Source organism: Protopterus annectens, chromosome 2.part0, assembly GCF_019279795.1.
Source record: "Protopterus annectens isolate FY-2018-M chromosome 2.part0, PAN1.0, whole genome shotgun sequence".
NCBI lineage: Eukaryota > Metazoa > Chordata > Ceratodontiformes > Protopteridae > Protopterus > Protopterus annectens.
The window spans coordinates 1,143,777,807-1,143,801,827 of record NC_056728.1 but is presented as its reverse complement, the minus strand read 5'-3'; the positions used below and the strand labels follow the sequence as shown (position 1 = coordinate 1,143,801,827).

The window sequence follows — 24,021 nt, the reverse complement described above, 5'->3', positions numbered from 1 at the left end:
TTACTCTAAACCAAGTGCTATAACAGCAGTTACAGCAGTACAGAGATTGGGTGTGCACAAGATACCGAAGCTTACTCCAGCTGAGTGCCATAATGGTGCTTACAGCAGTAGGGGGCTATGGGTGGGGGAAACATCTAGACAATAGGGTGTTCTCTAAACTGAGTGTAATAATGGCACTTACAGCAGTACAGGGTTTAGGAATGGTGGGAAACACTAGCCATTGTGGAACTATACTCCTGCAGTAGTGCACTTAAACTGTTATGGGGATTGGGGTTGGGGGAAATAGTAACCACCAGGGAGAACCCTAAATCATTGTGCCTTAACAACACTTCAGCTGGTATGGGGATTGTGGAGTGGAGGACCCACTAGATAGGGGTAGGGCAGACACACCAGGGGCATTTACGGTGACTGTGTATATATGAACGTGTAATTTTGTTTGTGGTGGAGTGGGGGGTTGCCAATGCCTTCATGAGCAGCAGTTTGCTACCATTATGTGCAAATCAGCAGTGATATGCATGTCACATTAGTGATCTGCACATTGCGGTAGTAATTGTGATTCAGAGACATGCAAATTAGCCAGTAATGCAGTGTTTCGTCATCATGGCTAACCTGCCTCTGAGTGCCAAAAATGCATCATGGGAGCAGAGCCTTTTTAGCATGAGCCATAGTCTTTTATGAATTCCTGCACTCATCATTTGCAAAATTCGTTATTATATTGTCTTGAATTACTGACCCTTAAGCAGTTACTGTATAATAGATGAGACAAGTAAAGCATGAATTCCCTCAATGTGGAAAGTAATGTTCTTACAATATTTTTTATACAGAGTGAGTAGCGAGTAGCTTACTAGTAATTTCTAGTGTTTTTGGTATGTCATGTGGAGTCCTGAAACCTGTCACAAACGTTATCCTTGAAAATATTTCCCCCATTGGGAAGGATATCAAGATTATAAGGTCATAGAGTGACTTCCTTCTCAAGAATTTACTAAGGTCTGTGTTATGTGATAAGGTCTGTGTTATGTGATCTTCAGTCAGCAAATATTTTAAGCAGTTGTATAAGTGGGAAGAATAACTGCTTTCTTCTTTTACAGTGCAACTGCCTTCCAGTAATTACCATAGGCAGTATTTTATGGTATGTGATCTACACATAGGAAACCCTCCCAGTAATATATGATGTGTATGTGCATATGTGTTTTAGTACAAAACAAGCAGTCTTGTAACAGTGCTTCGAATTTTAAACACATTTATTTGCAAGGAAATGAAAATTATCTTTTTGCCTAAATATGGGGGAATAAAAACAAAAAGGGCTGTGTTATACATGAGTTCAGTCAGTTAGGCCTTTTTGTACTCTTAAGACTTCATCAGAGTTAAGGAAACTGCTAAACTTTGCACTTTAAATAATTGCAATTACTTGTCACATGATAGTCACCAATCAAGGCAATGGTGCAAAGTTTTTGTTTGCAGTTTTCATTTAAAATGCAGGGTGTCATTAGTTCTGGTATTGGTGGAACTTAAGCATGCAACAAAATCTGTAACTTCAGTTCTTTCAAATCTAAAGCATTTGCTACAGCTCCACCCCTAATTTGTAAACCAGCTGTAACACATGAGAGAAAACCATTTATACTTGGTACAGTTTTTATGTCTGCCATATCTATATAAAGACGTATTTTTATTCTTTATTTTATAGACTGTGTGTTCATATATTCTATAAAGACAAAAGAAAATCATACATAATTTATATAGACATGACGAATTTGTAAATGCACAAGATAAAAATGCTAACTGAAGTATTTTATTCCGTAAACACACACTTCTTATCTGACATTTGGAGCCATTTCTTGTTTTTGTTCTATTGAATTATAACTATTTCAGTTTATATCGGACATTCCTAGTATTTTATAAAATGTAGGAAATAAAAACGGGGGGAAAAATCAGCATTCCAATGTAATCCTTTCACAGTCCTCCCCAAATATAAGGTGTTCTACCCACACTGGTCTCAAACAAAACTGAACTTTAAAAAATTCAGTTTCTTTATCCAAAGTGAAGTTCTGTATCATTCATGGGCTGTCCATTTCTTGAAAGTATAAGGTGTTTTATGACTTCACATCACTTTCTTCAGCAAGCAGGATAGCAGACTTTATCCCATCCTGGCTTCAGGTATATCTTCCAAGGTTTTTTTGAATCACAGAATTTGACTAACCCTAGTTACTCACTGTACACTCCTTCTGACTTCCTCTCTCAACTTTGGAATTTGAAATCTGAGCTTTGCATCTGTGGCTACCCTGCTACGTCTGCAAGTACAGTTGCCTTTTTCTTCTACCATCACACTCCTTGTAACCCTATATGTTCTTGTGTGTTTTTTTTTCCAGGGCTTAGCAATCACCATGTTACATCAACAGCAGTTTTAAAAGTGCTAGAATATTGATTAAAGAGGCAATCAGGGGAAAAAAAGATAACCATATGAAAACTGATCACAGAATGGAAAAACACCCCTTCCTTTTGCAGTTAGTATTATCACCAACTTACAATACGTAGTGGAACGTATTGCTGTCAGTCTTTTCCCTATACTGCAATTCTTTGCCTTTGTATTTGTTACATATCTGCTCTGTTAGGCCTCTGTTGATATTTGTTATTAGTTGCTTTTTGCTGTTGCATTATCTGTCCTGTTATGCTTCTACTGATATTTGTTATTACAACATGATTGTAACTCAAGCTGAGCCAGCAGTTGGCCATTCTGTAATCAGTGTTCTACCCTTATAACCAAGATGTAAATAAAATAAAAAAAATAAGTACAAAAACATAAAATTAACATGTATGTATGTTTAACATGTGGGTCTCCACCCCCACACCTCCTAACATATACAGACTCCATGATTACACAGCCATGACCAAAAGGAAAACACCATACATCAAGCCAAAGTCACTTGTACATCCTGCACTGATTGAGTGCATTCTACAGCTTGTGACAGTTTAAAGAGGTGTCAGCAATTGACATAGTGTTGGGAAACCACATCCACACATGCACTCAGTGGGAAGAATTACTGTTTTACAATGGACAGATCCTCACTTTGCTTTCCGGTAGTCTGTGGCATGTAATTTTACCTGGAAAATTAAAAAGAAACTTGTATGTTTCCCTACAAAGAAATTTAGAAGCATTTCTATGTATACTGCTGGTATTTGCTGATTTGAGGGTAGAATGATACAGAACTTCACCTTGAAAGTGCCCCCAAAAAATGTGTAGCAGTTTTTTTTCACTGACCACAGTAGTTGATTACAGACAGAAAATGTAGTCAGCTTCTAGTAGTCATATGAGAAGTATGATATTGATGGCTGGCTTATGCAATTAATATACTTTTGATCTAAATTATAAATATTTTTCTGTAGGCATTGTATTTAATTTACGCTACCAAATGTGACTTAGCATTTCCAAGAAATGGAGAGCCCATGCTAGGACAGGAAACTGTTCTGAAAGAAGGCTGCTTGTCTGTGTCAGTTGTATCTCTAAAGTGAAGGACGTTCCATAAGCACAGATATTAATTATTTGATAGTCTTCTGATATCACTGCATTTATCACACCAATGCATGTTGTGGCTTTGAAAGCCATTTGTAGCGTCTTGCTGTCTGGCAGAACAGGAAGAGATTGCATGCTGATTAGTAGTATGTATTTCCACTTTCAGGTTCAAATATTTTTTTTTATGAATTTGTGGTAGTTATGTCATCAGTACATTGACTGCACTAATCAAAATATTCTAATCATTTTAGTTGTTAAAGTATTTTTTGTTTTAAAAAATTAAATAAAATTCTTTAAATGGTACAAGACAAGATTGTTCACTTTCACTTTACCCCTTTAATAGCTATATTGAACGTCTATTCTTAATGATAATTCAAAATATGTATCACTTAATAGAATTCCAGTACCCTTTACTGCTTTTGCAGATGATCTAAATTGATTTGCCTAGTATGGATTTATCTGAAATTTTCCATAGTGTTGACCACTTTTCTAAATGTTCCAAGTACAAAGTAAATTTCTTCAAATCCTCCCCTTTTCCTATCAGTTCTAACTACAGTTTGCTCAATATTATTCCTGACTCATCAAGTCAAGATTAATACCTCACCTTAGTACCTGGGTATAATGTTTTATCACAACACCATCTCGCTTTTTAAAAAATAACTTGGCCAAATATTGAAACTGATATTACAAATTGGAATAAATTAAATCTCTCTCTGCTCTCCAAGGCAGCTTTCATAAAGATGAATATATTGCCAAAACCTTTATTTCAGTTTAATTCAATCAGTATAACAGTTAATCAGATTTTTGGGCAATATATATTCCAAACTTGCTAAGTTTATATGATTCCCAAAATGAGTTAGAATTGGCTATAAAAACTAATTTATCCTAATAACCTTAGAGGCTTGAGTCTCCCAGATTTCAGACTGTATTGTGAAATAATAAATGCTAGTAAAATATTTCAAATAGAATATAATCCTAAACCATCTTTGTGGAGTCCTTTTTGGGTTAAAATATGGTATAATATTGTAGGTAATTCAGACTGTAACCCAAAAGCACTAACTTTTATTAAAAAAAGAGAACTCCAAAAGTCCTAAATGACATAATTTCCTAATACACAAAATGAAAATTCTTCAAAATCTTTTAGAATTAGTTTGAATAATTCATTTATGCTGTTCAAATCACGTCATTTAAATCCTAATCTAAAGATTAATAACAGAGTCATAAATCTTTCCAATTTCTCCTCCTTAAAAATAAGTCAGTCTTGGATTTTTATTTAAACAGACATTTTTTAGTTAGCAATTTGAGAAAATCTTTTAATTGTTCAAAAAGTTGTACTATTATACTGAGACAAATAAAAGAAATAATATCAACATATCTGACTGAACCCAGTATAAATGATGCTAATATAATGGGGGCATGTGAAGTTGTTCAATTTCTCTGTTCATTCTTCACTGATGGGTTCGGAGCCGATTCATTGGCTCCAACACGGCCGTTAGCAAAGCTCAAGGTTTATCAGTAGCTCGAGACCAAACCCCTTATCCCATGATGCACTGCTGGAATTACCACGGATCTAGTTTGCCGCGGCATGAATTTCAGGGGTTCCAGTTCGCTCGAGCCTTTTTTGACACAAAATCGCTATTTGCAAGTCTTTTTCAAAACTTTTTTTATCTCTTATAGATAATTACTTGTGTATGTGTATATATATATATATATATATATATATATATATATATATATATATATATATATATATAGCCCTGTAGTTGTCTTTTTAGACCTATTCCCTTGGTGCTTCATAGTTTCTTATATTTGTAGCAGCCTCATTTTAGGCCCAGTTTTCATTGGGTGTTTCATTATATTGCTTAGTGTAGATAGTGTGCTGTTTCACATTTCTTAGAGTTGGTCTTCTTTTCTCAGGCCATTGTTAGTGTGTTTTGTATTCAGTTTAGCCTAAGGATAGCTTTAACTTTTAGGATATATTATACTGTTGGCCTTTTTTCTCGGCCATTTGTTAAACGGTGTTGGGTTGTTAGTAGTGTCATCCTGACTTCTTCTGGTCTGCATATTGCTTGATATGTCTGAGGAAAAAGACAAGCACCCGAAGTCTGGATTCAAAAAATGTCCAGACTGTGGGCAAAAGATGTCTCTCACTGATGGGGCATGTTCAGTGTGTGTATTGTTTGGGTGCGGTGCACTTGCAGGAGTCTTGTAGCATTTGCCATTCCTTTTCTTCAAGGGTTCTTTTAGAGAGGAAAAAGAAACTTCTGGATTGAGGTTTGCTGAAGCATCCTTTTACTGAAGCTTTGTCTGACCAGGATGGGGCCAGCAAGTCCTCTAAATTAGCAAAATCATCTACTGATTCCAAGGCATCTAAAAAGTCTAAGGAAGTGGAGGATTCCAGGACTTCGGCTCCACAGCTATCGGAGCCGAGTGTCTCTTATTTTCAGAGCCGGCCCACTGTCTTGGAGCCGGTCTCTGAGAGACCTGTATCTCCACTCCTCCAGTCGGCACCTTCGGTGCGCTCTTCTAGATCTTCTCTCAGCCTCTCGGATTTGGATATGGACCAATTGGTGCAGAAGCTCTTACAGGCACCAGGCCTTGCCAAATTGTTGTCGGCTCCGACCCCAGCGTCGGAACCGAAGACCACTGTCCCAGATTTGACCTCCTCCAAGCCGTACTAAATCTTCGTAGCCAGAGGGGGCCGACCTGCTGTTCGTGGAGCCTTTGGAGCCAAGACCTGCCCCGGTGTCATCGGTTCCATCTACTCTGAAGTCCTCGGTGCCAACTGGGGACTCTAGGGGCCGACACTGTCCTGTCTGGTCCGGGGAAGATAATCGCACCGACTTGTCGGTGCTGACTCTTCCTCTTGGGGCCTCGGCTCGGAGCCCACAGCCTCGGTGTGGGAGGGGATGGTGGTTCCCTCGGATCCGTCAACTCCTCATCGGAGCTGTGACGCCTTTGAAGCCATGAGGAGAGCCTTGTCCCCAAAGACATCCTCGACACCAGGTCTGGCCTCTTCTTCCCCCAAAGTGCCTGTGTCCGCTTCTGCCTCCATCGTCCAGGCCTAGCATAGAGACCCTTAGCCTCAAGTAGCCCCACAGGGAGCCTGTTGCTCTTCTGAAACCCCCCCCCCCGCCACTGAGGAGGCCCCCAAGAAGAGATTGTATAAGAGGAGACAGTTGGACTCCTCACAGGAGTCTTTGACATCTGATACTGACTTGGATGAGTCAGAAGGGTCCCCCCGATCCCCCTCTGAGAATATCTCCTTTGCGGTTTGGCAGTTCAAAAGCCCTACTGAGGACGAGTCAGTTTTCCTGAAGGCTTTCGGGTCCCAACCTTCCACCTCTTGGGTGTCTCCGCCCTTCGATGAGCTCACGCAGCTGGTCTCTCGAAGGACGTGGGAGTCACCAGAGTCCATGGAGCCTGTCCCTCGGAGGCCAAACAAGTTCATTTCTGCACATGTAGATAAGGATTTTTTGTCCAAGGGAGTCCCTGTTGATGCCATGGTGGTGGCGGTGGCCACCAAGAAGGAAATGTCTGAGACTTCTTCGATAATCCATCCTCCTAACAGAGAATCCAGGATCATTGATCATTATGGGAAATGCATGTTTAGTTCAGCGACTTTTACACTCCGGTCCCTGAACTATTTGACCCACTTCACCAGACTGCAAAGATATCTCCTTAAGGAGTTGGGAGATGCTCTGCAGGGTACTGTAGCTGCAGGGGCTTCGGACAAAGTTGCTGTCCAGCTCGCTACCCTAAACTCCATCATGAACTCGTCCATGCGTCTCATATCATATGCAGCTGATGGCACGAGTAGAGCAGCGGGTACAGGAGTTGTGCTAAGACGACATTCTTGGATGCGCCCGTGTTCCTTCGTGGAGCCCTTTAAGTCTTCATTTGTCAACATCCCGTTTTATGGCTCATCTCTCTTTGGGCCCAAAGTGAAAGAAACCCTTACCAGGTGTCAGCAGGAGGGAAAGACTCTGTCTGACGCTAGAGTCTGTTTCTTCACCCCTACTTGGCCTTACCCCAAAGCCCAATGGGAAGGGAAAATGTGGTTCCGAAAAGCCCAAGGAGCCTTTCAGGACACACGTGGTCAACCCCCCTCTAGGGGCAGAGGAGGGGGTAACAATGGAAGATGCCACCCTCGCGGCAGAGGGGGGTCCGCAACACCAGGGTGACAGATCACTTCACTGGTCAACCCTATCAGCGCTCCTGAAGGGAGACCCGACTGTCCTGCTCTGGAGGCAGTCGGGGGTCGCTTGCCTTTATACCCAGATGCCTGGCAAGATGCAACAAATGATAGCTGGGTACAAAGCATTATTTCCAGAGGGTATTTCATACCATTCTTCACCCAACCTACGCCCACCCAGTTACAGGGAACAAGCAACTATAGAGGTCTACAAGTTGCTAGAAAAAAAGTCATCCAGCCAAGTCCCAGCAGACCAAATAGGATTCGGAACTTAACTCAAGATTATTTTTTGGTTCCAAAGAAGACTGGGGACTGGAGACCTATTTTGGACCTCAACAGACTCAACCAATTTGTAAAGAAAGAGAAGTTCCGGATGGTCACGCTTCAGTCGATACTTCCCTTTTTAGGGAAAGACAATTGGATGTGCTCGATAGATCTCAAGGATGCGTACTACCACATAAAAATGGCCAGGCCATCCAGAGATCATTTGCGATTCTGACTGGGAGCCAATCATTAGCAGTTTCGAGCCCTGCCCTTTTGTCTCACTACAGCCCCCAGAGTGTTCACCAAATGCATGGCAGTGGTCACGGCTCATCTGAGGCATCTAGGATTCCAGGTGTTTCCGTACCTAGACGATTGGCTCCTTACCTCCACCACCAGGCATCAACTTATTCAAGCAAGAGAATACACTCTGACACTCTGCCATTACTTAGGCATTATAATCAACTCAGAAACATCTGCCTTGTCACCATCGCAGCATATTGTCTTTAAAGGGGCAGAGTTAGACACTTCAACCACCACTCTGACTACCAACTGAGAGGGTGTCTTAAAAGTATTAGGTTTGATGGCTGCAGCGATCTTGGCCATACCTTTAGCAAGGATGCATATGCGGATTCTTCAATGGCTGCTGTTCATCCAATGGTCCTATCAGGAACTTCCAATGAGTCATATGATTTTGATTACAAACTCTTGCAAGAGAGATCTCGAGTGGTGGTTGACGTCTCTTCATGTAACCATAGGACATCCCTTTATTTTACTCCCTCAAGTAGCCTCTGTGACCATGGATGCTTCCCTGATAGGGTGGGGAGGGGGCATTTTCAGGGAATGACTGCCCAAGGCACATGGACGGATCAAGAATCACACCTGCATATCAGTGTCCTGGAGATGAGAGCAGTACTTCTGGCATTGCAGTACTTTCAGGACTCTCTTACTCTAGGGACGATTGCAGTTCAGACAGACAACATGTTGGTAGTCTGGTATTTGAACAAGCAAGGTTGGACCAAGTCTTACCCCCTTTGCCGAGAAGCCCTCAGAGTTTGTCAGTGGGATGTCTCCACCCAGCGCTTTCTGTTGGCAACGTACATCCCGGGGAGATCCAACGTGATAGCAGACAAATTGAGCAGGGCAATTCTGTTGCCACACGAGTGGTCCCTCAAACAAGAGATTGCGGACAGGATTTTCCGCAAATAGGGCCAGCCTTGCTGCGATCTTTTTGCCAGTCACGTCAACACAAAATGCAGAAGCTACTTTGTCCTGATTTCCCCCTCCAGGACAACCCCCGAGATGTGCATTCGTACATGATTGGCCCCCGAGTCTCCTCTATGCATTCCCTCCAATCCCTCGTATACCCAGACTTCTACAGAAAGCAATGTTGCTGGGAAGGACTGTCATCCTCATAGCCCTACACTGGCCTCTGCGGATTTGGTTCCCATTCCGTCATCATCATCTATTGGAGGATCCATGAATTCTGGACCCAGTTCTAGACCTTCTGACACATCCGTCGGGGGATCAGTGAAGAATGAATGGTGAGATTGAACAGCTTCACATTAAGAAGTTATGTACTCACCATAACGTTCCATGTGAGTTGTTCCATCTCGCCTTCATTCTTGCGTCCCTCCATCCCCCACCTGATCTCATCCTGGTTATTCAGTCCTCCTTTCTCTTGGGAGAGTAGTTCTCTCACAGGAATATGGTACATGCAGCAAACAAGATCGGAGGTAATTCCAGCAGTGCATCATGGGATAAGGGGCTTGGTCTAGTTACTGGTAAACCTTGAGCTTTGCTAATGGCCGTGTTGGAACCGATGGATCGGCTCCGAACCCATCAGTGAAGAATGAAGGCGAGATGGAACTACTCACATGGAACGCTGTGGTGAGTACATAACTTCTTAATATCTAAACATTGAACGTTGAAAAGTTCAAATACTAAAACCTCGACTTGAAAGATCAAAGACGAAAAATATCGAAGCTGTTGAACATCTAATTCTTTCCCAGGGAAAGAATTAGGTGGGCCATTTCCTCTGCTTCACTATTTCATCAACTGTGGTGCGATCTCGGAGTTGGTATATTTAAGTAGGGGGGTGGGGGGGCTTTGCCCCCCACATTAGAAATAGTTTGTAGTGTTAGTGTGTTTCGCGTTTTGTACTGGAACAGCGATTTTTTCCCCAGGGAAAAATTGCTGTTCTTAGTCTTCGAGGTTTTCAGCTTTTGTGGTTTTGGGTTCGATGTTGTAACATTCGAAGTTTTGGCACTTCAATGTTATGATATAGACCCAATATAACTTTATGTAAACAATTATGGAAATCCTTCATTTCAAAAAAAAAATGTTGTCAAATACACATAAACTATTTACTTCATTAAGATTTTATGAATCCATTATATTTTCTAATTACTAGACCAATATAAATCTAGAAGTTTCATATAATCAACATTTCAAATAGTTAATAAAACTACTAAATATTTACCTATTAAAAACTCTTCTACATGCAGTTAGTGATAAATAATGCATATCTAATCCCAGCTATCTTTAACAAAATTTTACCCTAACCTGTCAGCAGAGTGTTCTCTTTGCAAATATCACAAAGTGGATATGTTTCATATATTGTATAGTTGTAAGCCATCATGTAAACTCTGGTGCTGTCTAAAAGTCAAACTAGAAAAAATGGGTTACTAAAAAAGATACACTTTCATGGGAATTTGCTCTGTTGCATATCCCTCCGAATGAATTAGCTCAAAAAGATATATACTAATCACACTATTCTCATTGGTTAAACTCTTTATGACAAGAATTGGACCGCTAGATCTACCATCAATTGAGATGGTTTCAAACAAACTGCTATGAAGTATATACTAACCCATAAATTATTTCCAAACCTTTTAAATGCAGCTATTACATTAGTTCCTGGAAGAAGTTGTTTGAATGTATTCTAACAATATCAATGACAATTATAAATTTTACAACAGATGTCTGTTTTTTATCAGTTATTTTTGGGGGGTTTATTCCAGTGTTATACAATTAATGGTCTTTCATTCATATAAATAAGATATATAGTTATTATATTTAAGTATTTTTTTATAATTGCTCTTTTTTCTATGCTTAGATTGTATACTCCTCTGTTAGGCTTATGGTATTGTATTGCATATAGTTTATATATTGTAAATATTTTATTTTGTCTATATAGTTTTAAATATTTTGTAAATAAGATATTGCCTATTTCTATATGTATTCATATTCTTATGGTTAAGACACTATTTTTTTAGGCAGATGTTTTGGTTGTGTCTGTTAAAATTTAATAGCATAAAAAATAAAGATTAAAAAAATAAATAAATAAAAGTCTTATTTCAGCACTCATACAGTGGCACTAGTGCTGTGTGCCAAGATAACTCACCAGCCAGAGCTAAGTGGTTAAGCAGTTTATAGGTAGTGTCTCAGAAGCTGTGTTTCAGTTGTATGGGTATTTTGGTAGTATGTCTTTCTTGCAGATGCCTTTCTCACAAGGAAACGATTATTCAAAAATAAAGATGTACATTCATTTCTTATCAGCATTGGATCAAGTAGAATTCCTCACTGGCTGCAATATGAAGCCCCCTCTTAGATCATTCTTCACTACAGTGTGTCAAGACATGTGATCCACAGTACCCTGACATGAAATAGACCTGGGCTCTGTGTACAGGGTGCTCTCCCAGATGGGATCCTCCTGGTGCAGGTTACACTGGAGAGACAGATGTACATAAGCGGAACTATGGAATCAGGTCACAGAGTTCAAGCATAGGGGTTTGAAGTCTGCAGTGATGGGAGGAAAAAATATTTGTTAAAAAAATTCCAGTTATTCATATATTTGTTAAAATATTAGTGCAGCCAGTTTCTTCTCTTTCAATGTGTGTTTATTTTCTATGTCCAAGGTAACATTTTTCTTCCCCATTTTATTAAATTACAGATAATATTAAATCTGATGTTGTTGGTTTTCTTTCCATTCATCACTGATGGGCTCGGTTCTGAACCCTTGGAACCGAGTCGGCCTTTTTACCAAGCTCGTGCCAGCCAAAAAACTCTTGAGCTAAGTCTCTACCCAGAACGCCCTTCTCCCTTTTACCTTGGATCTCGTTTGCCACGTAGCCGTAAAGCCACGTTTCAGCTGAGCACTTTGATATCTTCATTTTTTATTAAGCAATTAGTATTTCCAGTGTCTTTTCTGTCTAACCTTGTTTTTCCTCTCTACCCATTGTTACTGTTGGTAAACTTTCAAGTATCATTGTTGGTACAGCCTTTCTTCCCTTACCCTTGTGGTAGTTCTTCAATACCATAGTTGGTATGGTCTCCCCTGTTCAACCTATTACCTTTGACTTTTTATTCAGGTGTTTCCCTTCTTTTCTCTACATACCAGTGTGTTATATTTGTGATTTTTTTGAACGAAGTTGATTTATTCTAGTTGGATTATACAGTTGTTCTGTGGTGTCTTTTATATTAAGATGTCTGATAAGAAGGGTACTTCATGTAAGGGCATGTTACCTAATAGTGATTCTCATGATGACTGTGTATACTGTTTGGGAGTACCCCACCTTTCGGTGCAGCTTCCGTGTGACATTTGTCAGAGTTTCAGTCAACGCACTCTTAATGAGTGCAAAAATAAACTCATTCTGAAAGGGTTACTCAAGTTTCCCTTCTCAGAGGCCATTTCTGCAATGGAGGTCTCAACCTCTCCTACTAAGGACAAAAAGTGATCTCACTCTGTTCCATCTTCACCATCGGGTGATCTGAGCATGCCTGGGAAATCAAAGGTCCCAAAGTTATCTTCGGAGCATAAATCTGCCTCTACGGCACCATCTTTCTCTGCTCTGACCATCTCGAAACCTTTGATACCGGTGCCAGTTTCGGCACCAGTCCTGCCTCTGGCACCAATTATAGACCTTATTACACCTATTTCAACTTCGGCTCCTGTGGCCACTTCGGCTCAGAGCACACCTTCGAGTACTCCATTAGCTTCCATTTTGGAACCGAGTGTTTCAGCTCTGAGTGCCACTTCGGCACCGAGTATTGTACCGACCTCACTGGATTTGACGCCTTCACTTTCGGTGTCGAAACTAGAGACTTCAGTGCCAGCAGATCTTGCACCACGGGCCCAATACTCCCCTTCCGTAGCTCTGTTTCTGGGCCAAGTGTATATCCCCTTCATCGAACATCCTGACTCCCCATCTGGAGTATCCGCTAGATCTACAGGACCCTGTCAGAACACGACGTGGTGCATCTTGTAGACTAGCTGTTGTTAGCCAGGGGGATCCCCACTCTTTCTAAGATCCATCCAACTGCAAGACTCGAGTTGTCTTATCCACGGACTCCATTTTGCACTCCTTCAACCATCTCTGTTCCGAAGCTTTCTGCATCGACATCCTTCAAGGAACCCATCACCTTGGCGCCTACGGTGCATCTCACTCTGCTCCGAGTTTGTCCTTTTGGTCTTCAGCTCCTGCTGAACCGGTCCTTCCTCAATGTGAGGATTGGGGGAAGTGAGCATCGGCCCGCAACACAGAGCTGCATCTCTCCTTGGTTCCATCCTCGGCACCAATAGTAATGTCCACGCCGATCCTGCTTGAGGCTCCATCTGTGGTGGCGGGTTTGTCGGAGTGGGGTGTGACCCCGGTCCCGAGTTGTCTTTCTCTGTTCCGGGTTCCCATCCCTCTTCGGGCAGGCCTGCCTTTCTTGCGCTGGAGAGGGCTCTTGTTTCTGGCAGGACTTCTTTGATTTTGGAACCCCAGTTTTTACCCCCTGAGCTACAGCTGTCACAGACCAACCCTCCGGGACACCGGGGAGAGAAGCTGCAGGACACCCCTGTTCAGGGTACCCACTCTTCCGAGTCCTCTTCAGAGACTCCCCCCCTCGAAAGAAGACATGCAAGAGGAACCACATGGTCTCGCCCGAGGAGTCCTTAATGGAACACATGGATTAAGATGATGGTGAAGGGTCCTGACAGTCACCTCCTGATGTCTCCTTTGGAGTCATCCTGGAGATGTTAAAGTGAAACCCTCCAGCTCATCGTCTGAGGAGTCCGTGTTCCTACAGGCTTTTCGCGCCTGGCCTTCTACCTTTTGGGTGACCCCACCTGCCGACTAGCTCATCATGCAGCATGCTTGGAAGAACCCTGCTTCCATTGAGGCGATCCCTCTGAGACCAGACAAAATTCTTTTCCCTCCCGAGGAGGACCCGCATTCATCCAAAGGGTTACCAGTTGATGCTATGGTGGTGGCGGTGGCCACGAAAAAGGACTTGGCTAGGGAAAGTCCCACTGTCCACCCGCCCAACAGGGAGTCAAGGGCTTGGACAGACTTGGGAAGCGTGTTTTTACATCAGGACCTTTGCTATATGGTCCCCGAATTATTTGGCACATTTTACGAGGCTCCAGAGGGACTTGTTCTCCGAACTGCCTGGGATGCTCACAGGACAGTTCTCTGATGAGGTCAGGAACAAAGTGGCCTCACAGCTTGCAACCCTGTAATCAGTATCTACCTCGTCCATGAGGTTGCTGTCACATGCGACCGAAGGGGCGGCTAGAGCAGTGGGTTCAGGAATTATGAGGCGTCATGCCTTAATGCGCATTTGTGACCTCGCTGATCCCTTCAAGTCTTCCTTTCTGAATGCTCCCATTGAAGCTTCATCCCTTTTTGACTCCAAAGTGAAGGGCACTTTAGCCAGGTGCGAGCAAGATGGAAAGACCCTGTCTGCCGTAGGCCTACGGTTTTCCAACCCTCAACGTACCTTCTCCAGGAACCAGAGGAGTGGAAAAATGTGGCATGAGGAATCTCGGGGTCCTTTCCGTGCTGTATGTGGTGATGAATACCCCCAGAGGTAGAGAGGGTAACCATTCTGGAAGATGCCCCATAGAGGCAGACGGGGTCCTCATAACCAAAGCTCCAAGGACTCTTTCTCTGGACAGCCTTATCAGCGCTCATGAAGAGCAGACCAATTGCTTACCTCTGGAAGCAGTCAGGGGTCGTTTCTCTCTGCACCAAGCTGCCTGGCAATCTATCACCACCGATCGTTGGGTGCAGAGTATCGTCACCAGAGGTTACAGCATTCTCCTTTCTTGTCAGCCAAATTTTCCAAGAAAACTTCCCAATGTTCCACCCAGTCAAAGGGAAAAAGCAGCTTCAGAGATTATAAAGGTGTCTCAAAAAAGAGTCATCCAACCAGTCCCACCAGACCAGTGCAGATCCGGATTTTACTCAAGATTCTTTTTGCTACCAAAAGAGACAGTGGACTGGAGACCCATTTTGGATCTCTGCAGCTTAAAGAAGTCCGTCACCCAAACCAAATTCCAGATGGTCACAGTTCAGTCTATTCTCCCCTTTGTAAGAGAAGGCGATTGGATGTACTCTGTAGATCTCCAGGATGTGTATTACCACATCAAGATGGACAAATGCTCCAGGAGTCTGCTTCTGTTCTGGCTAGGAGCCAGTCATTATCAATTCCGTGCCTTGCTGTTCGGTCTCTCTACAGCCCCCTGAGTGTTCACGAAATACATGGCAGTGGTAACAGCTCACTTGAGACTAAAAGGATTCTGGGTGTTTCTATATCTGGACGACTGACTCCTTACCACCTCCACCGAGCATCTTCTGGTATTAGCACTGCATTATACTCTTTCTCTGGCAAAATTGTTAGGAATAACGGTACATTGGTTGAAACTCCAGGTGATACTCTCTCAAACAAGAGTATCTGCAAGGACAGTTCTTCAGGCCCTAGGTTCTATGGCCGCATCAATGCCAGTAGTGCCTCTAGCAAAGCTGCATATGCGGATTCTGCAATGGCTCCTTCTGTGTCAGTGGTTCCCAAACTATCACCCCCTTGGTTACCAGATTAGAATAACCAACTCCAGCAAACAGGACCTGCTTTGGTGGATGAGGCCAGACGTAGAACTTTGGAGTCATCCATTTCAATCTCCTCAGCCCACAGCCATTGTGACCACGGATGCTTCCCTGATCGGGTGGGGGCCATTTCCAGGGAAAGACTGTCCAAGGCACATGGTCCACCTCAGAGGCCCACCTGCATATCAATGTTCTGGAACCGAGAGCTGTGCTGTTAGCATTGCAGGCCTTCCATTCGGCTCTCCCTTCTGGGACAATTGCAGTTCATTCAGACAATATGTCAGTGGTCTGGTATATCAACAAGCAAGGAGGAACCAAGTCCTACCCCCTATGTCGAGAAGCCATGAGAATTTGGCAGTGGGTGATGGCTCCAATTGCTTTCTGATAGCAATGCATATCCTGGGGGGCTCTAATGTGATTGTGGACAAACTGAGCAGATGCATCCTCATGCCTTATGAGTGGTCCCCTCAACCCTGAGGTGGCGTCAGTAATCTTCAGCCACTGGGGCCAGCCTTGCTGCGATCTTTTCACCTCCCCATCAAACAAGTGCAGCAGCTATTTCACCCTCCCTGCCCCGGAGGGGGAGTCACTGAGGGATGCTCTGATCCATGATTGGCCCACGGGACTTCTTTACGCTTATCCTCCCATCCCTCTGATCCCACAATTTCTAAAAAAAAGTTCTTTGGTTGAGATGCAAGGTGATCCTCATAGCCCCATTCTGGCCTCAACATGTTTGGTTTCCCTTCCTTCGGCCTCCTCTAGTATACCCGCCATGGATTCTGGACCCTTTACCAGATCTGATTCCTCACCCCCAAGGGTTGAGTCACCCAAATCTGTCCAGTCTCAAGCTGACAGCTTGGTTTCTCCACTTCCACTAGTTGCCAGGCAAGTTAATCTCTCCTCACTTGTTTGAGACATCATTCTGGCCTCTCTAAAACCATCCACCTGAAGACTATATCAGGATAAATAGAAAAGGTTCTCCATCTGGTCCAAGGATAACATGCTAGACCCATATTCGGATACAGTTACTACAGTGCTTCAGTACTTGGCTAAGTTTTTGATAATGGAGCCTCTGCCTCTACTGTACGCGTACATCTAGTGGCAGTTTCCAATTTCCACAATGGTGTAGATGGCACCCTTCTCATTTCTTTATGCCTTTGCAAGGCTTTCTTCAAGGAGACCTCTCATATCAGGCCTCCTGTCAGTTCGTGGAACCATGGAACCTCACTCTAGTCCTTCAGTCTTTGACTCAAAAATCTTTTGAACCTGCTGAGAAGTGTGACCTAAAGTTTTTGTCTTGGAAATCCTTGTTCTTGGTAGCCATTACCTCTGCCAGAAGATTCTTGGAGCTGCAGGCATTGTGTATCAAGAGGCCCTATCTGATCTTTCATAAAGACAGCGTATCACTTCAGACGAATCCATCCTTCCTTCCCAAAGTTGTTTCTGAATTCTCCATTAATCAGACCATTGATCTACCAGTGTTCTTTCTGAATTTTGACAGTAGAGGAGAGTATTGCCTTCACTCCTTAGATGTATATAGACAATTGAGATTTTACCTAGACAGGACCAAACCTATCCGTAAATCTGAACAACTTTTCATCTCTTTTTCTGAGCCCAGAATGGGAGAGGCTGCTTCCAAGGTTATATTATCAAGATGGCTAAGGGACTGCATATGTTTCATATATTCCCTCAATAATGAACCTATGCCAAAAGTTAAAGCTCACTCCACTAGATCTATGGCAAAATCTGTGGCATTCCTTTCCAGGGTTTCCATGGATGACATCTGTGCAGTAGCCACTTGGGCTAAGCCTCATACCTTTATCAGTTATTACAAATTGGACTTGGCCTCCAGAGGGAGAGCTGCCTTTGACTCAGTGGTACTCAGGAATGTTCTTCTATAAAGGCCATCCATGTATGTCAAGGTAGCTTGAGATTCTGTCCCATCAGTGATGAATGGAAAGAAGATTAACAATATCATGAGTCTAAACCTCAAAATGCACTCTCTCTCAAGGCACTCCTAAAAATGGAGAGCATAGATATCTGTGCAGTAACTGAGACCTGGTTCAAGACTCGAGAGAGCACCCCTGCAATACCAGGCTACAACTCTTGCCACACTTTTCGGCCACCAAACCAAGACCGAAACACTAAAGGTGGAGGAGTGTCCATATTCACCAAGGATATTCACACCTCCAGGCTAGTTGCCCAACACAATAATCTGAAATTCTCCAGGTGCAACTAACACTAAGTAAGATTGCAATCCAAATTGTAGCTTGCTATAGATCCCCCACCATGCCCCAAGATTCTCACTACACCTTTCTAAACATACTGGAAAATATTAAGATACAACCAAACACCCTAACTACCCTGCCATTAACTGGGAAAACGGCTCGGATACCAACACTTTTTCCCCAACAGTTCTTGGAATTCATAAATTCCAATGCCCTGGATCAGCTAATCAATTGTCCTAGCAGGGGCTCCAATATCCTAGACCTGGTCATTACCAACATGGGAGATAGATGCTCCACACCAGTGGTCACCCCCTCATTGCTCAGGTCTGACCATAAGCAAATCACCCTTGACATCCGCATCTCACCCCCCAGTAAGGAAACCTCTGTAAAAAAAAAAAAAAAACTTCTCTAAAGCCAACTTCATGCTACTTAAGTCAGACGTGGCAAACTTCATGGCACTCATGCAGACGGGAGCTGAAAGTTCGACTGCTGAATCCTACACTAAGGCACTGTGTATGAGCACATCCACTCGTGCAGGAGTCGTGCCATCCCAAATAGAACCAAGATGCTCTCCTCCAAAAAAAGGAAGCCAGTCTGGTGGTCCACTGCCATAAACAAACTATACAACAGAAGGAAGAAACTGTTGCAGAAAAGAGGAAAATCCCAGGATGCAAAAAACTCCCTTACCAGCCTTAGTAAGAAGCTGAGATCCCTCATAAAATCCTCCAAAGCTAGTTACAAAAATAAAATTGCCAAAGATTCCAAAGACAACCACAAGGCATTCTATAGTTATGTCAAGAATCTAAATGGCAATTGCTCAGATCTGCTCTGAGCTGCAACAGAATGGCATTAAATATACTGATCGCAAGGATATTGCCAGTATCCTGGCAGATCGATTTAGTGCCAACTTCACCCCCCTCTCACCCCCTAAAGGCCCATCTCAATACCAAAAGATTGCCAAATCACGACCACACAGGTAGAAACCGCACTCTCCAAAGCTAATAATATAGCTTCTATGGGACCAGATGACATCCCGGGCTGTGTACTACATGAACTACAAAATGAGCTGGCACCTCACCTAAGTGTCATGTTTAATCATAGCCTCACCGCAGGCTTTGTGCCCACTGAGTGGCACACAGCTACAGTTATTCCACTCAACAAGGGAGGATCCACCTTGGATCCCAGGAGCTACTGTCCCATCAGTCTGACGAGCCCGATCTGCAAGGGCATGGAATTGCATGATCATGGAACTTATAAAACGAAGACATTGCAAACTTCAAACACTGGACGCCACCAGTTTGGGTTCGTGAAGGGCTGATCTTGTCTCCTGAGCCTGATTGACTTCTTCAAATCAGTCTCCAGTGCTGTGGACGAGGGTAAGGCGGTCCACACAGCCTATCTGGACCTTGCCAAGGCCTTTGACACCATCCACCACTCTGGAATCATAGATAAACTTACTAAGCTTGGCATAAATCCCTATGTCACTCGATGAGTTGCCAACTGGCTTACTGACTGAACCCATTCTGTAAAAGTAGCCGACTCCAAATCCAGTTCCAGATAAGTGACAAGTGGAGTACCTCAGGGTTCAGTCCTGGCACTGCTCTTGTTTGGCATCTACTTCTCTAAAGTACAGGCCAATACTAAGGGACTCTGGCTAACAAAGTTCGCAGATGACTGCAAACTCGGAGCCGTTATTGAATCCCCAAATTATGTGGATACTCTACAAAAGGGCCTTACAGAACCAAATGCTTGGTGCCAGAGCCATGGACTCAATCTTAATGCCAAGAAATGTATAGTTATCCTCTTTTGGGAAAAAACATGCACCCATAAATTACCACATAGGTGGTAGTACACTAAACACCAAAAAAGTGTGATGAGAGACTTAGGGACACAGGTGGGCAGTAGTGTCACCTTCGATAACCACATCTCCACAACAGTCAGGAAATCCTTCTATGTGGCACACCTCATCACTAAGGGCTTTTCATCCAAAAAAAAAAAGAGGTCATTGTTCCACTGTACTCATCCCTCGTTAGGCACATTATAGAGTACAACGCCCAGTTTTCTATGTACCTCACAAGACATCTGCAACAGCTGGAAAGGCCGCAGAAATACCTCACTAAAAGAATCACAGGCCTAAAGCAGATGCCCTATGCTGACAGTCTAAAAAAAAACTCCAGCTGTACTCTGTAGCATATCATCTACTCAGAGGCGATCTCTGCTTAGGGTTGCCACCTTTTCAAATGCCCAAAGTGGGACATTTTTTGTAGCAAGTACAAATGAAAGAACTTCACTTTTTGCCAAAATAAAAACTTATTCTTGTAGCATTTGAGTTGCTTATTCTGTTTCTTATAAATATTTTTGTCCTAAAATCTCAGGACATTTGCCATTTTTTCAATTTTTTTGCAGGACACAACTGCCCAAAGAGGGACTGTCCCTCGCAAAGTGGGACAGGTGGTAACCCTATCTCTGCTTAACATGCAAGCCCATGTCAAACCCTGAGCTGTTGGACATGCTCCACTTAAAGAATTCCCAATCCCTCAGAGCCACACGCTCCAGGGATCTAAACCTTGTCATCACAATGAACAAAACATGCTGGAGGGATAGGTTCCTGACCCAGACACTCCCCATACTCTGGAATAGACTGCCCATACATGTCAAGCAGAGCACCTCCTTGGCCCTCTTCAAAAGGAACCTTGATGTTTGGATGGGAGATGGGAAGTTCACCCCAGGGATCATGTCAGTCGCCCAGCTAGACAGCAGTCCAGGGAAGTAAATATTGTGGGAAGAAATATCCAGGGAATTGTTTGGCTAGGCTTGTATAGGCCCTAGGGCCGATAGCCTAGTATGAACCTAGTCAGGTATAGAAGTTATGTCTTACCATAACGTTCCATCTGTGTTCATCTTCTTTCATTCATCACTTCCCACCCTCCTTCCCCCTCCAAAAGCTCCTGGGGGATGCTTTGGGTCTAAGTGGTGCCCTAGGGTATTTGCGCAGAAGTGGCCTCGACTTTACATCTTTTTCTCTAGCAAAATCGATCTGAGGTAACAGGGAGAAGGGTATTCTGGGTAGAAACTTAGCTCAAGAGTTTTTTCGCTGGCACAAGCTTGGTAAAAAGGCCGAATCGGTTCCCAGGGCTAGGAACTGAATCCATCCGTGATGAATGAAAGAAGATGAACAACACAGATGGAACGTTATGGTAAGACATAACTTCTTTTTGTGTAATCTCCTTGTATATTGTTCTTGGGTATTTTTCACTGTAATTTCTTGTTTCTTGCATAATGACTGTATTTTGAAAAACCAATTCAACTAAAGAATCGTATGGGAAAATACAAGTAGTTTTCCTTTTTACCTTGAAACTCACACTTTTTTGGCAGTTTGATCTTGTCTTTAACTTTGCCTAGTACATTTTAAGGTTAGGCATATGCAGCTAATATATCCATATCAATTCAATGTCCATATTCATTAATTCTATCATTGTAACCTACTGCCTTATAATGTAGAATGCAGAATAATTAAAACTTACATATTCCCTTCCTAGATGAAAGACAAAATCCTGCAGAAAGCAGAAGCAAAAACTACTAAGTTACTCTGGATTGGATTAGCCCTGATGTCCACACAAGCTGGTGCTCTTGCCTGGCTTACATGGTGGGTTTACTCATGGGATATTATGGAACCTGTTACCTATTTTATCACATATGGAAGTGCTATGGCATTCTATGCCTACTTCGTCCTTACGAGACAGGTAAGCTTTAATTACTCCTCTGTCTACTATTGATTCTTCTTTAAAGAGACGTTTCAGATTTACAGTAAAAGGCGGACTAATTTTAAGATAGTCCCTTAGGTTCTGTGGCAGAAATGACTGCTCTGTATGACCAGTTTTGTTTCCTTATTTCATTTTAGTGAATTATAACTAAGGTCGCAGGTAAGAGGTTGACTAAATTCTAAAAAAAAAGTGTTCTTTGCTATTTTAGCAACATTTTCTTAATGGAGAATTTTAAAACTAGAAGTGAACTTTTGATCCTTTTGAACTCTTCTTGCTTGAATAAGCTTAGTGTAGACCTGGTAAAAGTTATGCAGTCTCCAGCAAGGAATGCAGGCTGGAAGCTTGAAGATTCTTAGTCATTTTTGCTTGTTGTCACATGTTTGATTGGTGTACAGTGATGCCTTTCTACATAGGAATGAAGTCTCATTAAGAAAAAGCAAAGTAAAAAAATAAGTAGGGAATAATGGGAATGATTGCAGTCACTGTGGAGAGGCAGTCTTCATGGAGGCATCTGGAGGGTGATTTCTTGCTCTACCTGCAGACAGTTCTCTGGATAGGCAGAAGTAGCAAGTCCTCAGGAGGCTGCATGTTCCAGTTGGGGTCTGCATGGACAGAAGTTAACCCACAGGTTTTGCAAAGCCAAATGTTGAATACATGGGACTGCAGAAGTTTGAGCATAGTAGGTTTGAGGCATATCCTTTCAATTTTACATCTACATCTTTTTATCTTTGGTCCTTCTCTAAATGCATGAATTGTGAAAAATAAGAAAAGCATTGGGAATCCTTCACAGCAGAGAACCACAGGTTTGTTGGCAGCCCCTATAGGTGAAGAAAGTATTTTTTTCTCTTAAAGGATTCAGCTTTTAAGAGGGTAGAACTAGGAGTCAGAAGAGATATGATAGTATGGTGCTCGAGAGTTGCAGTGACTGGGAGAGACAATGATCAATTCTTAATGTTTACAGGAGCAGCTGCTCTTGCTAGGAAATGTGATGCATTTTTCCACTTAGACAAATAGGATGGGAAAGAGATGAGGATAGTGCAGGAGGGGGTTGAATAACTGGAGATGAGCCTTTGGTGAGTGACAAGCACACTTGCATTTTCAGAAGTGATTGTCAGAGCATGGGTAATGGTAGATCATTTCACAAAAAAGTGGTTGAACAGCTAGTGCAGAACTAATGATTTTGGCTTCATTGATGAATGGTGTTCCTGTTGGAGGGATGTTGGCTGTAATTGCATGGTGATCTGCAATTATCTGAAAAAGGAAGCACAATCTTTGATCTGTTTAAGGGTTTTATTAACAAGAATTTAAACTATCCAAGGGAGACCTAGTAAAGCATCGAGAAAGCCTATTGCCCATCAGAATGAGAATCAAGTTAATAAAGTAAATTTAGGTAGATGAAACAAGTACAGAAAAGATGTATTATTAATGGGGGGGGGGCAGACAATTTATGCACGTGAAGCATCATATGAAAAGTGGAACATGGAAGGTTATTGGTCCAAAGTCTGATATCAAATTAACTGAACTAGTGGCACTTATGGGAAAAGTGATATATTTTATATTGTGGTTGCAACATGATCTTGGTGCTACCATGACAGTAAAGTAAACAGACTGGGAAAAATAGTTTACAGGAGAGACCAAGCATAAAAAAATTAAGAGAAATGCAGTAATATATAGGATGAAAGCAATAGAATGTACAAGCAAACATAGAAGAGGAGGAGATACTGTGCATCGAACTGAACACTGGAAATGGTCAGAAGGATCAACAGAGGAGCTGTATGTAAAACGTCTCATTGATGGCATCTGTTGAATAGTTGAACAAAAGGGTATTTGTTGATGAGAGATTTAATATACCTTATTCAAGTTGGAGCACTTTAAATGCTGCCACATTAAAGAATAGAACTATTGCTAGTGCCCTACAAGGGATAGGGCTATGACAACTTGAATTAAAAGCTGTTTGAGAAGGGACAATGTTGGAACCCGTGTTTTAAATTGGGAGGGAGTGATCTCAGACGTAAAAGCAGGTGGCATTTTTGGAAAAAATCATCATTAGTTAAATCAGTTTAAATGTTAGTCTGAGTAGACAAAGCTGGGGTTTCTGGAGTACAGGAGGGCAACCTTAAACAAATTGGCCAGTTTTTCAGGTCTTTGACAGGCGTGAGGAAGGGTATGGAAAACAGTGGGGATGCATCAC

General features: G+C 42.5%; 1 protein-coding gene across 3 annotated transcripts in view; it reads left to right on the top strand.

Annotated features, from left to right (window-relative positions):
* Positions 1 to 24,021, top strand: part of LOC122793380 (calcium uniporter protein, mitochondrial-like) — a 1,332,984-nt gene that overhangs the window by 1,181,405 nt on the left and 127,558 nt on the right. For all 3 annotated transcript variants that reach the window (XM_044061335.1, XM_044061334.1, XM_044061336.1), the window contains one exon: positions 21,606 to 21,809. In XM_044061335.1, coding sequence (XP_043917270.1) covers positions 21,606 to 21,809 — 204 coding nt within the window. The remainder of the gene's footprint in view (positions 1 to 21,605; positions 21,810 to 24,021) is intronic.